This window comes from Cotesia glomerata, linkage group LG3 (assembly GCF_020080835.1).
Source record: "Cotesia glomerata isolate CgM1 linkage group LG3, MPM_Cglom_v2.3, whole genome shotgun sequence".
NCBI lineage: Eukaryota > Metazoa > Arthropoda > Insecta > Hymenoptera > Braconidae > Cotesia > Cotesia glomerata.
The window spans coordinates 19,629,006-19,653,699 of NC_058160.1; the positions used below are offsets into that span (position 1 = coordinate 19,629,006).

At 31.3% G+C, this 24,694-nt stretch overlaps 3 protein-coding genes across 3 annotated transcripts; all 3 read left to right on the plus strand.

Annotated features, from left to right (window-relative positions):
* The first annotated feature begins 1,986 nt into the window (after positions 1-1,986).
* Positions 1,987-5,953, plus strand: LOC123260990 (arginine/serine-rich coiled-coil protein 2-like). The gene is made up of 5 exons (XM_044722411.1): positions 1,987-2,453; positions 2,561-2,644; positions 3,413-3,549; positions 4,587-5,151; positions 5,226-5,953. The coding sequence occupies exons 1-5, from the start codon at positions 2,391-2,393 to the stop codon at positions 5,517-5,519; spliced, it is 1,143 nt and encodes a 380-aa protein (XP_044578346.1). The 5' UTR covers positions 1,987-2,390; the 3' UTR covers positions 5,520-5,953.
* A 497-nt stretch (positions 5,954-6,450) lies between these two features.
* LOC123261493 (cyclin-dependent kinase 1) lies at positions 6,451-8,682 on the plus strand. Its single transcript, XM_044723094.1, has 4 exons — positions 6,451-6,673; positions 7,271-7,566; positions 7,634-7,953; positions 8,213-8,682. The coding sequence occupies exons 1-4, from the start codon at positions 6,637-6,639 to the stop codon at positions 8,451-8,453; spliced, it is 894 nt and encodes a 297-aa protein (XP_044579029.1). The 5' UTR covers positions 6,451-6,636; the 3' UTR covers positions 8,454-8,682.
* Positions 8,683-21,227: 12,545 nt separating this feature from the next.
* Positions 21,228-24,591, plus strand: LOC123260932 (apolipoprotein D-like). The gene is made up of 5 exons (XM_044722316.1): positions 21,228-21,380; positions 21,864-21,983; positions 22,992-23,118; positions 23,679-23,774; positions 23,855-24,591. Exons 2-5 carry the CDS (start codon positions 21,864-21,866, stop codon positions 24,340-24,342), a joined length of 831 nt encoding a protein of 276 aa, XP_044578251.1. The 5' UTR covers positions 21,228-21,380; the 3' UTR covers positions 24,343-24,591.
* Positions 24,592-24,694: the final 103 nt, after the last annotated feature.

Below are 24,694 nucleotides of genomic sequence, written 5' to 3' on the forward strand. Positions count from 1 at the left end.
AATTGTTTCCTTTAAATTACTAAGTCATAAAAAAATAAATTGTTTATAGTGAAAACAACTTAAAAATGTTTATAACAACATAAAATAATAGAAATTATACACTCACTTTTTTACTTCCAAATATGAATGGTACCTTAAAATTCTAATCGATGAAGTTTTATATAAATTCACTCTAACGTTGTTAAATTTTTTACACTCCAAATACAATATTACACTATTTTACATGTTTATAAAGAGTATTTATAAATCATATTTTCTTCGTAACGGATTCCGATAATCTACCGATTATTATTATTATTATTATTATTATTATGTTATTAAATGCTCAGGGGGGTTGTCCCCGGAGTCCGATTCTCCGAGGGCCCAGCCTGAGCTCCATCCATTACTGCTGTACCACCCCGCACAACAAGGTGGTTAGTGATCACAGCAGGCCAAAGTCATTTTCCTAAGTAGACGGAGGGAACCTAGTATGACAGCCTTCTGCATCCTGACCGCCAAGAATTCAGCTTTTGATGAGCAAGCTGGAACTCTGGCAAGTGAGGATACAAAAGACTGTTTCATCCCTCCGAGGACGCCAACAATCAGGACGACCAGCTTGACACGGTAACCTGGGTAAAGTTTGCCAATTTCAAACAGGAGATCCTGATATATCTGTCTTTTGTGCTCTTCTTTGGCTGAGATGTTGTATTCAGCCGGGGCCGAGAACTCAATGACATAAATGTCACGAGTAGCCTTGTCGAAGAGCATATTATTATTATTATTATTATTATTATTATTATTATTATCGTTGTAATTTTTTGCACTCCAAATTCATCAATAAACTGAACAAATTTTTTATTCACATCACTGTTAAATTATTTATTGCATAATTATTTTTAAATTTTATAAATAAATGATTAATATTTTATTTCACAATTAGCGTGATTATTTATTGGAGTATTATATTCCTTATGTTATGGAGTACGTATTAGCTGGACTTATAAATGTAGAACTTATACGTTCACTATGAGCCCTTTAATGCTATGAAAAATTATTTAAGGCAGAAATGCGCATGTATGCGCTATCTATTAGATTAATGCTCAACAATTAGAACGGCCTGTTTTATCAATTTTTAAGCGATAAGCTTAGTCGCATGTAGGTAGCACCGCTTGGCATTTTTATCCATCATGAACGCCCCTTTATCATTTCCTATAGCATATCTTTAGTACGGCAGGTTCACCAACCTTACAATTCAAAAGTTCCTACTACCTTCTGCATTTTGTCCTTCCCTCTAATTGATATGTGATCTTCCCCTATATGAACTATGTTCCCGCTAAACCTTATTTCAGAAAAACTAAGCCATGTAAACAATAAATAATAAATATAAATGATGCAAGCCTATGTTACAGGTGTTTTTGGATATTAAGAATACAAAATATTGATTTATTTTTTTATATTTTGTAGTTTAATTTTGTTAACAGGAGCTCAACTGATTTTTTCATTTTCTATGACCCACAATAGATAGAGCTATCATCTCTGAACAATTATTGCATATTAAATAAGACAGAAAAAAACAAAAACATGTAATTTTATAAATGAAAATTATTTGTTGATAATAAAAATTGATTCATTAATAACAGTTTAATCAAGCTATAATCTATATACTACTACCAAACTTCAATTATTTTAGTGAAGAAATTTATAAAAATTTTTAAAAAATATCCAAGCGTCAGTGTGAAGTTGCACCTTAACGACAGACAACATCTGTGTGTATGTACACTGTTACAATTGCTGAGCTTTTTAGATTTAATAATTTTAATAACTAAACTAATAAAAGCGTGTTAAAAAATAGTATCAGTATAAAAAAAAAAAAAAAAAAAAAAACAGCTTGCTAAAACGCTAAATATAAATATAGTCGTTGATTTCACCAAGTTTTTTAAATTTTTTTCTGTTTCAATTGGTGAACGACGATTTAAATTTACATAGAAAGAAATAAATCGGTGGGAAACCCCCTTTAAAATGGTTAGAAATTTGTAATTTACCAATTAGTAATGATAGCAATTTTTGATATTAATTCACCTTAAATGTGTTGTTGAGTATTTAACTAAATACTTGATTTATTTCTGTTCGTGAGATTTTGGATAAAATTACTGAAAAAATCCTGAAGCAGATTCTCTTGAACTTTCAGTTCGTGGGTTATAAGTATACTTTTTGAAAGTTCCATTAAACCGCTATAGGTCGATAAATAATTAGACAGAGTAGTGTAAGAGAGCAAATACAAGTCGCGTAAACTTGAAAACATAACTTACACATATGATGCTTTGAACTTGAACATAAATATTCGTTTAGATTCACATTTAATTATAAGAATAAAGTAAAGAAATCTATAGTTATAGTTTTTTAATCCCACAATGGATTCTTTGGCTAATTATTGCAGTGATGGAGAAAATAGTAACAATTCAGGTGACGCTCAAGTAAGTTGGTTTTATTTGGTTGAGTATTCATAGTTTTGTATTCATCAACTGTAAATAAAAATAATATTTTTTACAAAGTACTAATTTTTTATTAAAAACTATTTCAGATATCAAATGAAAAGAAGTGTAGTACGCGCGAGAAGAAATCCAGCGATGTCAATTACGATCCTGTTCAAATGGATATGAGTGAGGTATACAAAAATGCATGTTAAAGAATTAATTAATGGCTTAGTTTTAAAATGGATGTACGATAGTAAACTTTTAGGATATTTGCAATTATAGCATAGCATAGGTAATAAACAGGGTTCTGTGTTTAAAATCACACGAGGTTATGTTTAGAATTCTTGTTTACTAAATCATTTCAGTATTTCATTGATAAACTTATTGAAAATCATAAAAATTTATCGATACTTATATTTATAAAACATGACCTGGTAGTAATCAATATAAGATCTTAATAAACTTAGCTAGTATATTAGTTACACAAATGTATATTAAATAAGTGGGAATGGTGTCATTTCGTGAAAGAATATTAACACCTAGCTCTGTTGACAATACATGACACAATATCTCAACACCTCGGCAAGGTCAATGCTGTACAAGAGTACCGAGTCTACCCCCAAGTCTCTTAATGAAGACATAGGTGAGTAGTGGAAATCTGCCAAAAGGTAAAAAAGTGTGAAAGATCGATAGAATTAAAACAAAAAACTGGTTTATTTGGAAAAGCTTTAGTATCTTTGTTAGTTATAAAAAAATAAAATCATTCTGTTAATTTTTTAAATGAGTAAACAAAATATATATATTTGGGAAATATTGACTAATAAATACAAATGTGTTCCTTCATATAAATCCAGTTAAAAATAATCGACAACTTGGTTTTGGGTTATTTTAATTTACAAATATTTTATTTTTCATTCAATTTATTTGAAAGTTTTTTAATTATTTATTTTTTTACTTAGGAAAGTAACAACAATAATTCTTCGGATGACTCGGAAAGTGATAACAGAACTCGTAGTCCAACGATATTGAATCACCAGACGTCGAGTGCTGTAAAGTCAGATTCTACACGTTCTCATCGCTCTCCCTCAGACCAGAGGTATGCTGGTTTGGTTTTCTCTCAATTATAATAAAAGCGTTATGAAGCGTTTTTTTTTACTTTTTTTTTTTTATTTTATAATTGATGTTCTGCGTCGAAAATAAATATAAGATAAATTATTCAATATTAATTTGATTTATAGCCTTAAAATTTTCAAAATTTTTAAATTTGCTGTCAGTATAATATTTTTTAATCATCAAAATATGATTAAAAAGATACTAATACTATTTTAGTTTAAAGATGCTTTCAATCGAATTTTTTTGTGATAAAAAAAAGTGTTGAAATTTGAGTAGTATTAGTAATAACATTGGAATGTTTAATGGTAGTGTTCTGATTGTATGATTTCAAAAGCAAAAATACTTTAATTTTTAATTTTCAGTAATCTTTTCTAATTAAAAAAAAAAAAGTCGTATGAATTCATCGTAAGTTTTTCGAAAATTCCACAAAACAAAACTAATTAAATTTTAATTAAAAAATAAACTAAAATTTAATTATAGCATATTTCGTAATTCATAATTTCAAGTGTTATAAATAGTAAGACATATTTCATTTATGTGTTAAATTATAATTGCTAACACATTTCTTTAATACTAGTAGTTCGCCCCGGCTTCGCACGGGTATTTAATAAAATTTCAAAATCAATCATAATATAATATAGCCTATGTCATACGGGGATAATGTAGCTTCCCAACAGTGAAAGAATTTTTCAAATCGGTTCAGTAGTTTCGGAGCCTATTTGATGCAAACAAACAAACAAACAATCAAATCTTTCCTCTTTATAATATTAGTATAGATAAAATTGAATGATATTCAAGTTTACAAATAAACAGTATTAAGATTCATGGATACATTTCAATTCTTTTAATTACATTTAAATATCTGTGAATTACAATCTATAATTAACATTAAAACAAATAAATATGCGGCTCATTTTTAAATTGTCATGATTATTTGCAAACAAATAGTAATCGTTCCATGAGTCGATTAATAATATGAATCTGTGTGGTATACCCCTGCAGAACGTAATCATTTTACAGACGTGCAGATCATGACTGTTACAAATCAAGTTCTCAAGGGGATCTCAAGCGCAGCAATAATAAAAATTATCGTACACGAAGCTCAGAAGAGAGATGTCACCGATCGTCAAGTGATAGAAAACATCGTGATTCAGATTATAAAGATTCCAAAAAATCTCGAGATGATGATAGAAGAAGACATCACGATGAAGATCGTAGAAGAATGCAATACAGGCGATCTAAATATAGAGATCGGGACCAAAGGCATTCTAGAAGTGACCGGACAAAAGACCGTTATCGGGACGAACACTCGTCATATCAAAAAGACAAAGACCGTGCGAGGTCTCGATCAAGATCAAAAGATCGTTCTTCATTACCTTCCCGATCATTAAATTATCGCGAAGAAAAAGGAAGAAGTAAATTAGCACAATTAGAAAAACTTGGCATAGAATTGAAAACTCCTGAATGTACAGCAAGTAATCCAAATGCTCATAATGAACAAAGTTTCTATAATCCTTTAACAACTGCAACTCAGGGAAAATATGCAGAACAAATTCAAAAAAGGAAACTTTTGTGGGCTAATAAGGTAAGATTTTTGTTTAATTTATTTTTTATTTAATCTACCATTATTGCTAATCCATTGAAATTTTCAATATATAGTCAAAGCAAGAAGAAGGTAAAGCTACCCCTGCAGTAAGTTCCAATACATGGATGGGAACGACATTTACTCATGATCAAGATGGAAAGCTTTCAGCTAAATTTAAAAGATTAATGGGTATAAAAAATGAAGTACTCATTGCGCCGACGCCGGGACAAAAGCCAGAAATTTTAAAGAAACAGGAAGAAATGTTCAATAATATGGAACAACAATATGAAGTAGCTCGCGCAACAACACATACTCAACGAGGGGTTGGACTCGGTTATGCTAGTAGCGGTTATCAATTTCCTAGATAGTTTGCTTTATTTTTTCTCGTTTTTGCAGTTTTTTTCATATTTCCAAACTAAGTGAGAAGGCATACTTATTTCCAATTAATATAGTAAAAATTAAGTAATTTTCGATCATTTTATAATTTTTATGGAAATATGATGTGTTCATAAATTATTTGATGGATAAGATTATCAACTCTTTATCGAGTTAAGAGTATTTCTATTGTTGTAATAGTGAAGGACGTCTATCTGAGTAAGGAATTTCACATAAAATTATCTAAAAGTTATTTTTTCCAACACATGAGTTATTTGACTTATAATGATACTCGTTGATAATTCTTTGTAAAACTTGGATTTTTATGAAACTATTGCCAATAATAATTTCAACGACATTTGTTTTTCTTGTGTGTAAGAATTCATTTTTATTAATGTAATGAATAAATGATAAATAATCTATTGTATTTATTGTTTCCACAGTAATTCTATTCTAAAAATTATACCTCACACTTATTGAAATATAAAAATAATAAGCAATACAATTTTACATTAACAATATAGTAAAGTAATTTAAAAAAATCTTTTTTTTTTTTTAATTTTGTTAAATTATCTAATTAAAATTAAAAATTTTTAGTGCTAATTTAACATAGTTTGCCAATTTTGTTTTAACGTTATTAACTAATTTATTTTCTTAATTTAGAGATTACTATTGCTATTGAATTCAAGCCACTAAGGTGAAAAAATAATTTTTTCAAATATTTGAATAATCTTATAAGAAGCTGATCTTAAATTGTTAACAAGTAAATTCGTTTAAACAATTTAATACTTCATTGGCGTTGTTTTTTAAATTTAGCGCTTTTCATTTTAGTTATTCAAAATATCCCACAGAGTGCGCAAAATTTGTTAATTTCATCATAACCTTTGTGATTGGTTATAAGAAGATCCTTACAATATGGCTGCACGTATTTTAAATTGAGCGTGCTAACGTCTTTGGTGAAACCGGTGAGACAAGAAAGCATACAGATAACGACAGCTGCAAGTTTGTGGTAGCTATTGCACGTAGTCTATATAAAAATACAAAGCATCAACATTTTTTTAGTATTTATTGAAGTTGTGGCCTTTTTAGGCCTTTTTTATAATATTAATAATGGATAATTACTTGAAAATTGAAAAAATTGGTGAAGGTAAGGATTTTTTGCCACTAATTTATATATGATATCATAAATTTTAGTTTCCACGCTTTGTGACCTTTATACAATTAAATTGATGTTTATAATCTTATAATTTAGATTTTATTTTATTCAAAAGAAGCTTTTTTGTTTTTATTAGATCTTATAATATTTTCTTTTTTATTTAATACATTCATTCAAACATCAACAACATTGACATTTTTATTGATCGAGGTTGGATTTTCATCAATCAAAGATCCAGTGCATCTGTTTTACAATTTATTTGATTAAAATAATTTGTACATTGTAGCCCAAATTGTATGATCTCAACATGAAAATTCTGTTGAAAATATTGTCATTAATTAATCATGATTGAAAATTTTTAAGAATTTCAAAATTTTACTAATATCGGCATCAATAATTCTGTAGCTTGAGCATTTTTTTGAAGTATTTAGTTTACAAAAAAAAGTTTTTGATACTAGAAATAGCAAGTACTCTATTATTTAATAGAACAAATAATTATTTATAAAAGACGCATATTGAAAATTTCAAGTATCTCTAAATTCGATTTTAAGATTTTTTTTTTAATTACAAATATTTATTGTTCGACAGGTACTTATGGCGTTGTTTACAAAGGTAAACATAAAAAGACTGGGGAAATAGTAGCAATGAAAAAAATTCGCCTGGAGAGTGACGATGAAGGAATTCCATCAACAGCAATTAGAGAAATATCATTGTTGAAAGAATTAAAACACCCAAATATTGTTGGCTTGCTCGATGTACTTATGGAAGAATCCAGACTTTATCTCATTTTTGAATACCTTACAATGGATTTAAAGAAATATATGGATACTTTAGGAAGTGGAAAGCTCATGGATCCTGTCATGGTCAAATCTTATCTTCACCAGGTAAATAAATAAATATATTTAATTCCCGGGTGTTCAATTAATATTCCAATATATTTCTTTATTACAGATCACAACAGCAATATTATTTTGTCATACTCGTCGAGTTTTACATCGTGATTTAAAACCACAAAATTTACTCATTGATAATAAAGGAGGAATCAAAGTTGCTGATTTTGGATTGGGAAGAGCTTTTGGAATACCAGTACGTGTTTACACTCATGAAGTAGTCACTCTATGGTATAGAGCTCCAGAAATTCTTCTTGGAACTACTAGGTACACATGTGCCATTGATGTTTGGAGTATCGGATGTATATTTGCTGAAATGTCAACGAAAAAACCATTGTTCCAAGGGGACAGTGAAATAGATCAACTTTTCCGAATTTTTCGGTAAGAATTATTTATTTTTAGTTAGCCCATTTATCAAATTAATCAACACGGTCCATAATTATTTTTAAATATACTTTCAACATCAATTTGGTACTGATAGGCTGGTATCAAATATAAAATAGAAATGCTGAATTTGAGATTTAAAAAAAAATTTTTTTAGCCACTAAGTAGATATGGTTAAAAAAGAAAATTTAAAACATTTGTTTTATTGAAATATGAACTTTTCTAATTACCCTCTTAACAATATTTAATTTTTTAGTGTTTTAAAAACTCCAACAGAAGAAAACTGGCCTGGAGTTACTCAGCTTTCTGATTACAAAGCAACTTTTCCTAATTGGACATCTAACAACTTGGCTAATCATGTATCAACCCTTGATGAACAGGGCTTAAATTTACTTCAAGCAATGTTAATATATAATCCAGAACGTAGAATTTCAGCGCGTTCTATATTACAACATCCTTATTTCGATGGTTTCGACTCCAAAAAATCTTGTGTATAATTTAGAGTACAATTATAAGTTTTTAGATTTAGAATTCTTATGCATATATATATATTTTTGTCTTTAATATGTTAATTTATTATAATAAGGTATTTTTAATGTTCGAAAATCGGAAATCCTTTGTTTATTCATTAGTTCCATTCAATAATCATTTAATCCATTGAATTAGCTCAATTCGTATGAATGGATTATGTCATTTTTTTGACAAAATTAATATTGACGAACTCCCTTTTTTTTTTTTTTTTTTAATTTTTTTACCTACGAATCGCTTAAAATATTTGTCACTATATCATACTGAAAATTAACTCATTAATATTATACTTATTTTTATAAATAAATTATTTTTAATTACAGTATTAATAATGTTAATTATTATTTACATCCAGTCATTTAAATCCATTACAGTTTACATTTACTGTAAGTACGTCGTTGGCATCGCGGTTTACGACCACTTCCAGTGCCTCCGGCATAAGAAATGACGGTGGCTAATTTGAATAAAACAATGAAAATAAATCAATTGGTGTGATGTTGTCATCAACACATTAATTGAATTGTTTCGTAATAATTAATACCATACTGGTGAATTATGAATAACAATAATCAACTGATTTATTTTTCTGTTGATTTCTTCTTGACATTCGGAGGTAACTTCTTCTTTTCATATTTTTTCCATGGTTGTTGTCTTCGCTTTGGTCCCCGTTGTTGTTGTTGCTGCTACTTGTTTTGGCTTATTTTCATTATTGACTACTAGTCCTTCCCGATTATTTCTGATTGATGATTTTACTCCTTTATTTGTACTAATTAATTACATTTTTTAGCCAGTACAAAAAGTTGAAAATTAAACCAAAAATTAGTGTATATAATATGCAAATGTAAATAATTAAATTAATATACAGCTTTGTAAAACACAATATGTGAAACAAAAAAAACGATATTGCTTTTTGTATTTTATAGCATTAAAAACTTTTCTTTACTTTATGGCTCTCATGACATTTTTCATTTTTTCCTCGTTGCCTTTCTTTCCTTTTCTTTTCTTTTTGTTCTATATGTTTAAGCCAGTGATGCATATTCAGTTAGTTTTATTTCTCTAACAACTCTATGCAAATTTTTTGCAGTTTTAACACATTTGTCGTGTTTACTACGTTTCAATACTGGACAATATTCGTACGGTTCTTGCATGAAATTTATGCATTTTAATCGGTGTTGTGTGTAATCTATAGATTTAGATGAAATTTTAAAGAGAGGTTTATAATCACTATCACTTTTATTTTTTCTTTCTTTTCTTTGTTCTCACGTAATAATCTCTTTTCATCAAGTGAATCTTACGACAATTTATTTCGAATCTCACTGCGTTTATATTCCAAGATGTAATAGAACATTCTGTTTAATTTGAAGTTAGTACCTTGTAACAATCAGTAACATCATTTTCATATTCTGCAAAAGCTGTACTATTACCCGGATTACACCACTCATATAACTTACATTTTTTTTGCTGTAATAATTTGATCGTCATTTTCACCATTAATCTTTTCAATTTCTTCAATTTTATGTTCATTAACTGTGTAATCACGTAGATTACGATTGAACCACTTGTTCTATAATACTTATTCATGAAATTGTTGATACCTTGCTGTCCATCTTTACTTAATTGATTATCTTTATTAAATTTAATCGATATCGAATGTGGATAGATTTTTGTCTACTGTATCCAGCTCATATTTTTCTTCCTCGCCGAATTTTTCTTTTCATTTCTCCTATCGTCGTACATTTTTTTAATTTCCAGAATGTATGGCAATTTTACATACTAAAAACAGCGTTAATAAATTATTTAGTTTTTTTTACGTACTTTCCTAAAAATTCATAGTTATCTTCAACGTTTTTTTTTAATTTTCGGAACAAAAAGAATGTTTCTCGATGACCATCATGCATCTATGATAGATAGATATGAGTTTTATTTGTATCACATACATGTGTTTTACAAAGCTTTGATATTCAGAATATCTTTAAAATTTAAAATTTAAAATATTAAATATTAAATAATTGTTTTTAAATAAAAATATTCATTATAAACTTTTTTCCTTACACACTACAATTACAATTCTCCATATTTTTATAATACAAATATTAGGTATTAGTCTTTGGTAACAAATCAGTTTTTTAAAAAGATTTCATTTGCCTGTCCAGCTTTTTTGTTAATTTCCCAATACACTAATATTTTTTTTTTTATTTTAACTCCACACACATTTAAGCTTATTGCTCTATTTTCTTTTTTTATCACAGACGCAGCACTTCAAGCCTCTCGTTCCCATCCGTCACTTCCCCCTCTTTTAGCTTCTTTTCCATCTCTTTTATTATTTTACATAATTTTTTATCTATTCTTCCTTTTAGCGCCCGTACTATTTTTTCCCTGATACTACCACCCTCACTTTCTTTTTGCCATTTTTCTAGCTCGTTTTTTGCATCCCCACTTAGATTGTCCTTCATTACTACACAACTTAGTACATGCTCTAGCGTTTCATCTTCTTTTTTACACATTCTGCATTTCCAGTCCTCTAGTCCGGATTTCCCCGCTTTTGTCAAATTTCCGCATCTGAGTCTCGCCCACACTTCTTTCATCCCCCCACTGACTTCTTTTTCATTCCAATATTCATTTTCCTCTTCCAATAAAATTTCTTTATATAACTCATTATAATTTGATTTGTTTATCTTTTCAGCCTCGACTTCTCTCAGTTTTGCTCTATAGCATTCTAGACCAGTCTTAATTTTTTCTTCTATTTCTTCTATCTCCGCTCTATCATATATCATTCTTGTTATCTCTTTGCATTTCATTTCTTCTGTCAAACACTTCATTTTTTTACCCCATTTCGTCGGGTATTTATTTAAAATTCCTCTTATCTCTTCTCTCAAGCATATTTTCGGCCATCTTCTCTCTTCCATTTTTGTTATTTCTACAATATATCTCCAAAATCTTTCAACAATTACCCAGCTAATCTCTTCCTCTCCTATTTCTCTTCTTATTATATATTTAGGAGTATTTCTTGCAACTCCCAATGCTGATCTGTCTAATTTATTTTGTAGTACTTCTATTTTTTTCACTTTCTCACAGCCCCATGTCTCCACTCCATATAGGCAAGCTGCTCTAACTAGTGTGCTATACAAGTACCTGCGATCTCTCATATTGTTTCTTTCTGTTCTTCTTATTAGCCCCCACGTTGCATTTGCTACTCTGTTTGCTTTATTCTTCATCTCCGTCATATGTTTCTCCGCGCTATTTTTTGTTGTAAATATATATCCAAGGTATTTAAATTCATTGACAACTTCTAGCTTCTCCTTCTTATAGTGCCAGTTTTTCTCTACATTTTTCCCTCCATTTCTGAAAATCATGATCTTAGTTTTCGCCGCATTTACTTTTAATTTATTCTTATCCACATATTTTTCATTTTCTTTTATCATTTCTCTCATGTCTTCCGCTGTATTCGCTACTGCCGCTCCGTCATCCGCGTATTTTGCCATAAATATTTTTTCTTTTCCTATTACCGTCCCTCCAATGTTCTTCCTCACTATCTCATCCTCCATATCGTCGATGAATATGTTAAACAACACCGCGCTTAAAGCACACCTTTGCCTGACACCTTGATTTATACCAAATTCCTTCGTCTTCGCTCCCTCTATTATTATTTATCATGCATCTATGATTTTTTTCTATCAGAAACTTTGACATTTTTAGAATTTCTCAAATTTTGTCAGAGTGGTCTTCTTTTGATTTCTATTTTAAGGTAGATTTTACCTTGATTAAAAAAAATAATTTAAAACAATCGACTATGTTAATTATCTATAAGAGCAGAAATTAAAAAGTATTAATAGTATTCAGATGTATTGAAAAAGAATTAAATTTTCTTATTTCCAACATATATTTTCCAAGATATCTTTTAATTTTTTTTTGCAGTCAGGGTACAGAAATCTATCTATGGCATTCATCCTTATGATGGAATTTTTAACTAATTTTGCTGTTACATGTCTTAATTAGTCAAGTAGGTTTCAAAAATTTATATATTATATATACATACTGCATTGGGAGTTGCAAAAAATACTCCTAAATATATAATAAGAAGAGAAATAGGAGAGGAAGAGATTAGCTGGGTAATTGTTGAAAGGTGTACCAAAATTCAATTTTCGTAAAGAACCTTTTAAAATTGGAATTTTGAGTTCCACTTTTAACAGGAGCTTTGTTTGGGCATTTCTGCTGAAATTTCTGTACATATCTTCTAATATATAAAATTCTCGTGTCACAATGTTCGTTCCCATACTCCTCCGAAACGGCTTGACCGATTCTCATGAAATTTTTTATGCATATTCAGTAAGCCTGAGAATCGGCTACTATCTATTTTTCTAACCTCTAAGTGATAAGGGGTGTTCACCCTAAAAATTTTTTTTTTATTTTTTTGATAAAATTTTTTTTTTTTTATTATGTGGCATCAATAAATACATACAACTCTAAATTTGCACTTTTTTTATCACCAACCCTTGCTTTTTAATAGCCATTTTCATAATTTTATCATTTTCTATCCCGCTCGATAACATATCAATTATTATCACTTGGTAAGTTATCCTGTTATGTCCTAACTCTAGTGGCCGCACCGCAATTAAGTTAGCGTGGAAATTCAATAAAATTTATCAAACCAAGTATCAAAAAATTGCTCCTTAAATGCTCTTTCAGAATCCGTAATTGCTCCAGTGATTAGATAATGGCCGCGCGTGAATTTATTTTATTGAGTCTAGATTACCGACGTGGTTGTAATTCGCCCGGGAATATTGAAATACTCAACTTTGAAATAGCAGGAATGAATAAATATTAATATATGACTGGGTTTTTAACATTCAAAATAACGGCGAAGAAAATTATTAGTTTAAATTGATTTAAATATATTGTTGGATAAACACTTTACACAAAATTAAATTATCGGACCATTACAGTATTTTAATAAGATGTAAGATCAGTCTGAGGGCTGAGGGTATTCTGATCTTCCGAGTTTGGTCTCGAGTCCGAAGTGAAGTAGAAGGGATGGTGGGGCAGCTTCCCCTACTGCACTAGAGTCCCACAGTTGAGAATGATGATGACCTCGATTGGCTGCTCCCCTCTCAGGTAGACTTCAGCTCGAAGCATTGGCCACGTGCTCGCTCTTTCCGACCATGCTGGATACCTGAGTCTGGCAGGAGAATTTCCCAACTCCCTAATGACTGGGAACCTTTTTAGAGGCCTGGCGGCCAGACAATATTGTCCTCAAATAAGGGTCAATAATCCGCCCAGACTGTCTTTCATAAATACTTAAAATGTAAAATATAGTACTTAAGGTATAATTTGTAATAAGTCTAATAAACCTTATAAGCCTACAACACTTGAGGAGTATCTCTAATACTAAACTTATAGCTATATATTTTACTCTAATCCTATTACAATAGTATTTTATCTTTTTACGATACTTATTCTAATTACAATGGTTGGGAAATTTCTAGAGAGTGACCAGACGACTAAAATATTAATGGGATTTTCCTTAGCGTGCTATAAACCATTTTATAGGTTTCTGAATTTCTCGCGCTATAACTTGTCATAATTTATTCTCGCGTGATGGCGCCTCCAGCAACCAGGTAAACCGTGATATAACATCACACGTACCTCCTTACCTAAAAAGGTGTTACTAATAGTAACAGCTTTTTCTTTAAATATAATATTATAATTTAAATACAGGCTAAACTTAGAGTACTAACGATGTATTTAGTTAGGTTCGCGAAACTGCTAATAACAATTTTATAAAAGTTTACTTATTCTAGATTAATATATGGTTGATTAAATTACATACTTAAACTCTATTATATATTGCGTACTTAATTCTCTCTAAAAGAAGTAAACAGTCTTCACAGGTCATATTCATCAGCGGATGTGTCAGATTCGACTTTCACACGAATATAAGCTATTTTTAATTTATCAGTATGAACTATTTTAGTTTTCTGTCCTTTTAAAGTTATTTTAACGTTACGATCGGATAAGATTTCAATAATTTTATAGGGTCCTTCCCATTGGGGCTCAAATTTAGAAACTCTAGGTTCTTTAAGAAGTAAGACCATATCGTTAAGATGAAAAGTTCGCGGATTTTGCTTCCGATCATAATATGTTTTACTAATATTTTTAGCTCTTTCGAGATTAGCTGCGGCGTTGGCTTGGGTACCCGAGATTCTAGAAAACAAATCGTCAAAATAATCATTATAAGTAGTAGAGATTTCCTCCTCGGCAAACTCGGAAGGGATGCGCGCCTTTTTCCCAAAAATTAATTCATGGGGAGTGTAGCCCGTGGATTCGTGAACTGACGTATTATATGAAAACATCGCAAATTTAATCCATTCGTCCCAATCTTTAGCCTTGCAATAATGTTTTAGATATTCAACAAAAACGTGGTGAGCCCTTTCCAGAGACCCTAAGGACTGAGGCCTAAAAGCAGTTGATTTTATTTGTCGAATTTTAAATGCTTTGCAGAATATCTTCAAAGTGTGACTAACGAAATTTGAACCTTGATCTGTGTGAATTACTTTAGGACACCCGAACCGGCAAATGAAATTATTAGCAAAGGCTAAAGCAATAGTGGTAGCATCAATAGTAGCAACTGGTATGGCGTCTGAATATTTAGTTAAATTATCTTGGATGGTAAGTAGATACTTGTTTCCGTTTTTAGTTACAGGTAGAGGTCCAACAATGTCCATCTGAATTTTATCAAAGGATTCCCGAGGGGTGTCTGTTATTTTCATGGGTTGTCTAGTTTTAACTCTGACAAGCTTGTTTTTCTGACAGCTATCGCAAGTACGTACAAATTGTTCAATTTGATCTTTCATATTATTCCAAAAGAAATCTTGTCGGATTCGGTTGTATAATCTGACGACCCCAGGGTGACCTCCAACAACGGACTCGTAGTATTCGCGAATAATGTTCGGTTTCTCGCGTTCGGGGGGAAAACGGATATCACCTAAACAAAATGTGAAGGTGCATCCATCATTAGAGAAGTGTTGTTTGATATTTTTAACAAAATGACTCCATTCTGCATTACTTAATCCGTTGTTTTTTCTTTGAGGGATGCTTACTGTTTTTACTTACAAATGTACGAGAAGATTTCTGAGTGAAAGAACAGCATTTTCGATATCTTTGGGGTCAATGCAATCATCTGAAGTTCTTTTAATAATTAAATGAAAGACAAAGTGATCGTTCCATCGCGACGCGATAGCTGTTCCAGGTTCTTCGGCGTTGTTAATTATTTCGCGGACGGAAAATTTGCTTTGATTTAAAAGGTCTCTAGAAGTTTCTGGGAGGAACGTTCCATCGACGGACGTGAAATGCACTAAGTTGTCTTTACGCATAGATATTTTATCGCGGGTGGTGGTTACGTAAGAAGGGGTATTGATAAAGATGGATCGGATTAGGGTTTCGTCAAGCTTTACTCTTTTACTCGATTGAAGTTCGTTAATATCAATGTTATTTTTGTGTTCTACATGTGTTTCATCTTTCTCAAACCCACCTTGCAAATCACACGCTTCACCGGGAACTACCTGTCCTAAACCAATCGATGGGGAGTTCAAGTTACCTCCCGTCTCCCCCCTGGCTTCCAAAAGGTTACCCTTAAGGTTACCTCGGGATGGAGACCTTCCACTAGAGGTACAGTTTATAGACGCACGACGTCTTTTTGATGGTAGGTTCTCAATACCGGGATCTGCCTGTCCCAAAACAATCCGTGGGGAGCACAAGTTACCTCCCCCCCTCCTCACTGGTCCTGGATATACACGTCCGAGGCCACCAGATCTTGGATTCCTCCTCACTGGTCCCGGATATACAGGTCCAAGGGCCACCAGGTCTTGGAGTTTACCCCCACCCGATACCTGCAGCGTGTCGTGGGCAAAATTAACCTCCTGACCCTGCGTACGCTCAGGGTCAGCCTGAGAACCATTCCGCGTATTATTGGTAACACCAGTACCGTCAAAATCTGGAAAGCTAGTCGGAGGCAGATTGAAACACATGTTGCAACTATAATTATTATCATTTGGAGAATCTAATTGAAAAATTGAAGCTATAAGTGACTCGACATTAGTATTATTTCTATCGTTATTGACTAAATTAATGTGATGGGTTTGACTTGTGTCGGAATCTGCAATAGATACGTCGTCAGCGCAGACTAGTACCGATTCCAGACTTCTAAAAGTCTCACCCTCTTCAGTATGTTTAATTAAATTGCTGGACGTTTCTGATGGGGGATTACGGGAAAGGGCATCAGCGTTAGAATTTATTTTACCGGGCTTGTAAATTACGTCATAATCAAAATCATTTAATTTAATACGCCAACGAATTAATTTAGAATCAGGATCTTTAAGGTTTTGCAGCCATACCAGAGGCTTATGGTCAGTGACAAGGGAGAATTTACGCCCAAATAAATAAGGTCGAAAATGTTTTATAGCAAATAGCGCAGCCAATAACTCCTTTTCGGTGGTGGAATAATTTTCTTCCGTAGGGGATAATGTCCGAGAGGCGTAAGCTATAGGAAGATCGGAACCAATAGTTCCTCGACTTAAAACGGCACCAAGGGCATAATTAGAGGCATCCGTAGTTACAATGAAAGGCCGGGAGAAATCAGGATATTGTAATAGGGGTTCGGAACAAATAGTATCTCGAAGAGTTTCAAAAGCTCGTTGCTGCTTGTCGGTCCAAGAGAAAGGGGTATCCAATTTAAGAAGGTGGGTTAAAGGTTTGGCAATTTTGGTAAAGTCTTTAATGAACCGTCGATAATATCCAATAAGACCCAGGAAAGATTTTATTTTCTTCCTAGTATTAGGAAGAGGGAATTCCTTGACTGCTCTAATCTTTTGGGGGTCAGGTTTAACCCCTTAATGTGTAATTATGTGTCCTAAATATCCTATTTCGCGCCGAAGGAAGTGGCATTTTTCAGGTGATAAAGCTAAACCCGCGCTCTGTAATCTACTTAGCAAGGTTTTTAATTTGAGAGAATGTTCTTCGAGAGAACTCGCGTAAATGACGATGTCATCCATGTATACAAAAAGTTCAATTCCCTGAAGTCCCGAGAGGACACGGTCCATGAGACGCTGGAAAGTGGCGGGGGCGTTTTTCAAACCAAACGTCATGCGATTAAATTCATAATGACCGTAGGGTGTAGAAAATCCAGTTTTGTGTTTAGAGGCAGGGTCCATTTCAATTTGATGAAATCCGGAAGCAAGATCTAAGATAGTGAAATATTTTGCTCCTCCGAGCTGGTCGAGAATATCGGTGATATTTGGCAAGGGGTAAGCATCACTAATTGTTTTTTCATTAAGTCCGCGGTAATCAATAACCATCCTCCAACGAGGTGTTCCAGAAGGGCCAGCTCGTTTGGGGACTAACCATACGGGAGAATTGTAAGGGGAATCAGAATTTTGTATAATATTATCTTTTAATAATTTATCAACTTGATCTCTAAGCTCCTGCTTATGGATCTGTGGGAATCTGTATTGTTTAGTGTTAATCGGAATTTCATCAGTAGTGTTGATTTTATGTTTTAAAACAGTAGTAGATGTAAGTTTATCCTCAGGGAGGTGGAATTGAAAAGGGTTATCAAAAATTATTTTAACGATGCTTGCTTTCTCTATTTCATTAAGCCCACTCAGGTCTACCAATTTACAAATTTTATCCAGTCTTTCAGCGTGAATTGAATCAGGGTCGCGATCTGGGTCAACTGTTCGCGTTGTTCGTGATAAAGGCGGTAAAAGTTCGAATTCTTCTAATTTAATTGGAGGAATAGTAATATTGATATAATCAGTGGTAGTGTTGATAGCGAAAATCTTGACAAAGCCGTTGTGAGATAGTGCTAGAGCTTCCCCTAAAAATACACCAGGCCCAATATTTATTCTTTTTATATATCCAGTCTCTATTTTATTATCTATTACGGGGATCGTTAGGAGCTTCTTTGTCCGAGGGGGTAAATCAAAAGAAGGTGACTCGACAAAATTGATTTTATCTTTACCAAAGCTGAGATTACCGGGAAAATTGTTTTTAAAGGTCAGGACAGCGTCTTGTTTCCGTAAGAATTCTACGCCTAGTATACCTGATTGTTGGATAGGAAAGGAATCATCGACAACGTGAAATTTGATCTCGACCTTGCGAATATGAGTGATGATCTCACCACAAGTGCGGATCATTCCTGAACCAATACCAGTTAGATTATAAACTTTATTTTTATTAACAATAATTCTAGGGGAAACGGCGCTTTGTTTGATAAGATTTAATTGAGCCCCAGTATCGATAAGAAAGTCCGAAGAGTTCCCATTAAAAATTTTGTCATTAAGGGATATTACTGGTAATTTGGGTGATGAATCTAGTTCAAGTTTGTAATTGACCCTGTAGGTCCTGAACGCGCTACTGCTTCCGTGACCCGCGTCGCGTTCTTCCGTTGGGCATCTTCCGCGTTTAAAGATTGATTTTGCTGACTTTTGTGATGGCGAGAGTCAGAATTGTGGCGGTTTTCGCGACGATCGTGACGTTCCCGGTCGCGCCGCGAGTCTCTATAATGGTTTCGATCACCCGTTTTTCGGCGTTGAGCATGGTGATCAGCCCGTTGTCGCTCAAGATCGGGACAGTTTCTTTTAATATGCCCAGGTTTCCCGCAACCATAACACTTAACCGTGTTGTCAGTAATTGCATGAACTTTAGCTCTACCATAAGACTTAGTTGATTCGCGGTAAAAATTACTATTATTCCCGAACAATGTGTTTCTGCTGGCAACATTTTTCTCTAATTCGGCGGCGATGTTAATAGCATCATTTAAGGTGGTCGGTTTCGGCTGAGCAAGAAAGGCGTTGAAAATGGAGTGACGAAGTCCAGTAGTAAACCTATTAATGGCATCTTGATTCAATAAAACGCTTACACCAATAAATTCGGTTGGTTGATAGCTCTCCTTAGCAGCCTCCAAAGCGCGACTGAGAATTTCGCCAACTCGAGCTCCGTAAGCTACAACATTTTCATTTTCCTGTTGCTTGAGTCTCCGTAACTCATCGCGACCACGCTCGTCGTCAAACGTCCGCGCGAATGCGGTTCTCAACCAGCTGAGTAATGTAGCTAAATTGTCCGGATCCCCACGATTTGCAATTAAATGTTTGGCTTGACCTTTAATCTTATTTTTTATCAATGCAAGTAAAAGGGGTTTATCACCGAATTTAACCAGAGCGTCCGTGTCTTTACAAGTAGCTATAAAATTAGAGAAGGTGCACCGTTCGTCGTTGTCGCGATGAAACTCAGGGATCTGGTGGATTGCTGTTTTCAGGTCGAGATACGATTGGGTTGGAAAGGTGTTGGTACTGGAATAATCACTTGGAGGCGGAAAATTATGTTGCACGAGAGTGTTAATAGGATTCGATGGTATCGGAGTGACTAAAGACACCAGCCACGGGTGGTTAAAGTCACGGGAAAAAATTTAAAAAAATGACGGTTTTTTTATCAACCTCACCTGTGACTATAAGACAAAGGCTTTTATGTCACTAAAAAGATATTCATTTAATAATTATGACTCGATAAACATAAAAAAAATGTCCTTAATTTAAGCACAATAAAAAAGATGCAATACGCTTTTTAAGTTACTTGAAAAAATCAAAGCCACGTATTTATACCGACTGAGGGACAATACCTTTAAAAATAAATAACTCACGTGAATTTAGAAACTAACATTAATTAATTTAGAAACTACAATAACATGACTATTTGTCCACGGAAATACTCATAAATAGTCATAAGAATTTCAATTGCAATACTGGTCACGATTTCTTATAAATTGTTGATAACTTCTTATGAGCTACTTTTCTTTCAATTTTCCACATAAAATCGCATAGAAATGCTACTTGAAGTTTAATCTCGAAGTTCTCATAAAATCTAATGAATATTTGTAATTAACGAAATTACTCATAAAATCTCATAACGACTAAGAAGTAATACTTTTATGAGAATCTATGAGTTGACGAACTACTGATAGAATATCATAAAATATTTGAGAGAAAATTTTCTCTGGCTCATACGTATATTAGTAAATCATAAAATCTTATAGAATATTTTTTTTTTCCTATGACATTCTATGAGGTCTTTCCAGCAGGGCAGAGTTGCACCTATAATTCTTAATCGATCTTTATAAAATTTTGGGTACTTATTCGATAGGTGATTACCTTGGACGAGTTTAAAAATATAAACAAAGTCAGTGGATTAATTTATAATGGTAGCTATTTAAAATTTTAGAACCATATGCAAAATTGAAAAAAAAGCTTTCGAAGTTTTCGCTTTTGGATTTTTATAATTTTTTTTTTTGATAACTAAAACTTTTTTTTAAATAATTAGTATAAGTTCAAAATACTTAAATTATATAGTAAAATAAAGTTGTTATTAATTAACAAGTAGAGTTATGCATTGAATATATTTAGTCTCTGTTAACGGTTTGATAATTTCTCAGAAAAGAATGATAGATGCTTTTTTTCGCTGATTATATGTATTAAAATGCAATAATATTGTATAGATACTAAGAATGTCTTTGATTCACATGGAAATTTTTTTTTCGGCTTGACTTGCTCTATTTTAGAAAAGTCAGTTTAATTTGTTGAAAATAAGGAAAAAAAAAATAAAATAATGTTGCGTACATTGTGTAAAGAGTAGATGAAAATTATCTTCGATCCAGGGGAACTGGGAAATCTGAAGACGTTACTGATAAAATTACACTGATTCGTCATCCGTGAGTCAAGTATTAATATTAGGAAAAGAGGGGGCTTAATTGAAGAAAGGGAAGGGAAAGAATGATATATAAATGAAATAACAGTGTTCTTTCAGTGTTGATTTGAAATTTAAGTTGTTGAATATACTTACCCGTCAAAGTAAGTATTTTGAATAATATTTCATCCATAAAATAATTGTATCTTATTTAATATGCTAAAAAATATACTTTAGTTGTTTATATTTAAGTATAAAACAAATAAATTATACATGTTTAAAATACTTTTATAGTAATAAAACAAAATTTTTCAGAGAACTCTTCTGGAGCTCATGAGATGAGAAAGTTTTGCAAATAGATTTTTCTATAAAAAATTTAATCCCTCTAAAATTTACGAACTCATTACATTAAATATAATTCATCTTCATTAACTATTTTGCATAGTCCAAATAACCTACTTCATTTCCTGACTTATATTGTTTTAATTTAATCAAATTAATACGTAACATTGACATACTCGTAAACAAAAGTTTTGCTCAAGGTCAAAAATCAGTAAAAAATATTGAAACCAGTTAGCGTACACAAAAACTGTTTATTTCTATTATTATTTCATTAATTTATTTTCCTTTATTCTGATTGTTTTTAGATGAAAGAAATTACTGTTGCACTTCTTGCGATAAGTTTTTTAGCATTGACAAATGCTCACACTTATCACATGGGAGAATGCCCTGTTGTACAACCAGTGACTGATTTCCAGATGAGTAGAGTAAGTATATATTTAATTTATTAATTTATATTTGAGTGGTATTTTTATTTGCTACAAAATTTGTTTAATTTTACAAGGTTTAAAATATGAGAATAATTCAATTGCATGTTCATCAATCAGAATTTGTGCTTAAAAATACTTTTAACTTTTCGCTTAAAAGTTTTAAACTACATAAAATTTAGATAACTATCGTTTTCCTGAAAATTTAAGATTTTAAATTTGACACCAGTTATACTAAGAGATTTAAAAAAAATGTTCAAGTACTTAAAAAAATATGTCGAATTCTACAGAATTGACTAATTTGTTTCAAATATTTCCTGAACAAAAAATTAAAAAGAAAAAAGTATTTGTTCGAAATAACTTTTTAATTTTTTGATCAAATTTTTGAATTTAAAAAATTACAACAACCGTCACAAGCCACGGTCAAATGAGTTCGTTTACTCAGAAGATATCCTTATCGAAATATATTCGAATCAGTTTTTTTTTAATAATTTATACGACTAAAAAACTACGTTGAATAGTTCAAGCGTCGTCGAAATATGTATATTCGTTTGTTAGATATTTGAGATTAAATAATTTTTTCCCCTAATTTGTTAAAAAAAAAATTTGAAACGAGAAATTTTTTTACAATTTCTTCTAATATTTAATAACAGTCATATAAATTCTTATCTGTTTCTCTCTTTATTTAATATGTTTTGAAAAACCAAAAAAAAAAAAATTTTGTTTCAATATGAAAATAGACAAAACTTTTTATGTTATTATTACTTTTCAAATCATTTTTAATAAATCACATTTGTCAACTTTTAATTAAATAATCAACTGTCTAAAAATAAAAACTTTTGTATTTTAAATAGCCGATTTACATATGCATAATTTACTTACTACAATTCATACTAAAATAATTATTATGTATATATAATAGAAGTCGTTTAGTATGTTGATACATATTTTTATTATATGTATTAGCTGACAGATATTAAATCTATTGTTACTCATTTGTGTCAACAGTTTTTGGGATATTGGTACGTCATTCAAAAAACTTCAACTGCTAGTAAATGCGTTGGATACAATTACACACGTGGCGATGAACCTGGAGAATACACAATTTCTCAAGAATCAAATCATCCAGTATTGGGTAAATATTTATAAAAACTTTATACATAATATCTAGAAAATCATTCGTATCCATTAATTAGATATGTAGTCCATAGTATAAAATAAAAAAAAAAACGCACATAACTAAGCGTAATTGTCACACTAGAAACAATAGCTTAAGACGTTGTTCAATATTATTTGTAATTGTTTATTTTTTTATAAAAATTTCTCTTACAATAACACAAATAATAAAAATGAAATATTAAAAAGGTATAAATATAAAAGGAAAAGAAAATTGTTTTAATTAATTTGACTTTGAGCTTTAAAACAAAAATATCAGTAAAAAAACACATTTTTTTTGTCATTCATACTCTTTTAATTTTAAATGTATTCAACGTATGGTATATTTTTAAAGAACAAATTATATTTGATGATATTTTACCCAACAAGAATAATAAAGAACAATTGATAAAATTTATTTCTTTAAAAATACATAAGTACATACAGACATGTCAGATAAAGTATTTGATTTAATCCTACATCATAATGATGCATTGACGAGATGAATGACAATAAAGTGAGATCTATTGTATTATTCAGGCCTTACTCCTCTGAAACATGAGTATCGTTATACTGGTGAATTAACTGTACCAGAACCAAGTACGCCAGCACTGATGCAGGTTCGCTTCCCACTGAGTAAGTTATTTTTTCTCAAAAATAATTTTTGATAAAAAATCGAATGCTGCAATTAAACATAAATATTTTAATTTTCATAGGTGTAGCTGGAAGTGCTTCCCACGTTATTTTTGCAACAGATTATGATAACTATGCTGGTATCTTTACTTGTCAAAAACTTGGATTTGCACACCGTCGGAGTGCTACAATTTTATCACGTATGAAAGAACTTGACAAAACGAAAGTTGATGCTATACGAACTAAGTTAAGCAGTTACGGTGTTGATCCTTATGATTTGAGTATTGTACCCCAGAGTGGGTGCAATTTTGGTCAAGATCCCGTTGAAATTGACATTAATCCAGATACTTTTAGTTCTGAAAACGTTGGTAAAATTTTCCGCAAAGCAGGAGATAAAATAAAAAATGGTTTTGAATGGGTTGTGAACGCGGGAAATAACGTTTACCATAAAATCACCGGTAGTGAGACAAATGATTCTGGTAAAGATAATATAAAAGACCAGCAACCTGGGACAGTCAGACCTATTAGTCATCCAAAAATTGAAACCAATGAAGTAGAATGGATTCCTTAAGTACACTAGTATATTTTATACTTTGACTGATTACTACTGATACACTTAGCTATTTTTAATAATATTCCACAAAATTTACAGCATTTATTCAGCGTAAATATAATACAATATATAATTATTTTTCTATTTACTCTGACAGTTTTTGTGATATTGATTTATATTCATTATGTAATGTAGATAGTTTTGTAAAAATATAAATCATAGATTAAAAAATGATTATGTTAATAAAAAATTTTATTAAACAAAAACAGAATATTGTATATCTATTTGACCTTAAATTTAGATCGGCAAAATTAATGTAAAAAGAGGTGTGACATTTCGTTATTATGTCTAATACTTTTAACGTGCTGTT

Bases quoted from the DNA above. Each gene is read 5' to 3' on its own strand.
- LOC123260990 (XM_044722411.1), top strand. From the start codon at position 2,391: ATGGATTCTTTGGCTAATTATTGCAGTGATGGAGAAAATAGTAACAAT. The intron at 2,645-3,412 runs GTATACAAAAAT...TTTTTTACTTAG, and splicing joins TTCAAATGGATATGAGTGAG to GAAAGTAACAACAATAATTC. The intron at 5,152-5,225 runs GTAAGATTTTTG...TTCAATATATAG, and splicing joins AACTTTTGTGGGCTAATAAG to TCAAAGCAAGAAGAAGGTAA.
- LOC123261493 (XM_044723094.1), top strand. From the start codon at position 6,637: ATGGATAATTACTTGAAAATTGAAAAAATTGGTGAAG. The intron at 7,567-7,633 runs GTAAATAAATAA...TCTTTATTACAG, and splicing joins TCAAATCTTATCTTCACCAG to ATCACAACAGCAATATTATT. The intron at 7,954-8,212 runs GTAAGAATTATT...TTAATTTTTTAG, and splicing joins CAACTTTTCCGAATTTTTCG to TGTTTTAAAAACTCCAACAG.
- LOC123260932 (XM_044722316.1), top strand. From the start codon at position 21,864: ATGAAAGAAATTACTGTTGCACTTCTTGCGATAAGTTTTTTAGCATTG. The intron at 23,119-23,678 runs GTAAATATTTAT...TGTATTATTCAG, and splicing joins ATCAAATCATCCAGTATTGG to GCCTTACTCCTCTGAAACAT. The intron at 23,775-23,854 runs GTAAGTTATTTT...TAATTTTCATAG, and splicing joins GCAGGTTCGCTTCCCACTGA to GTGTAGCTGGAAGTGCTTCC.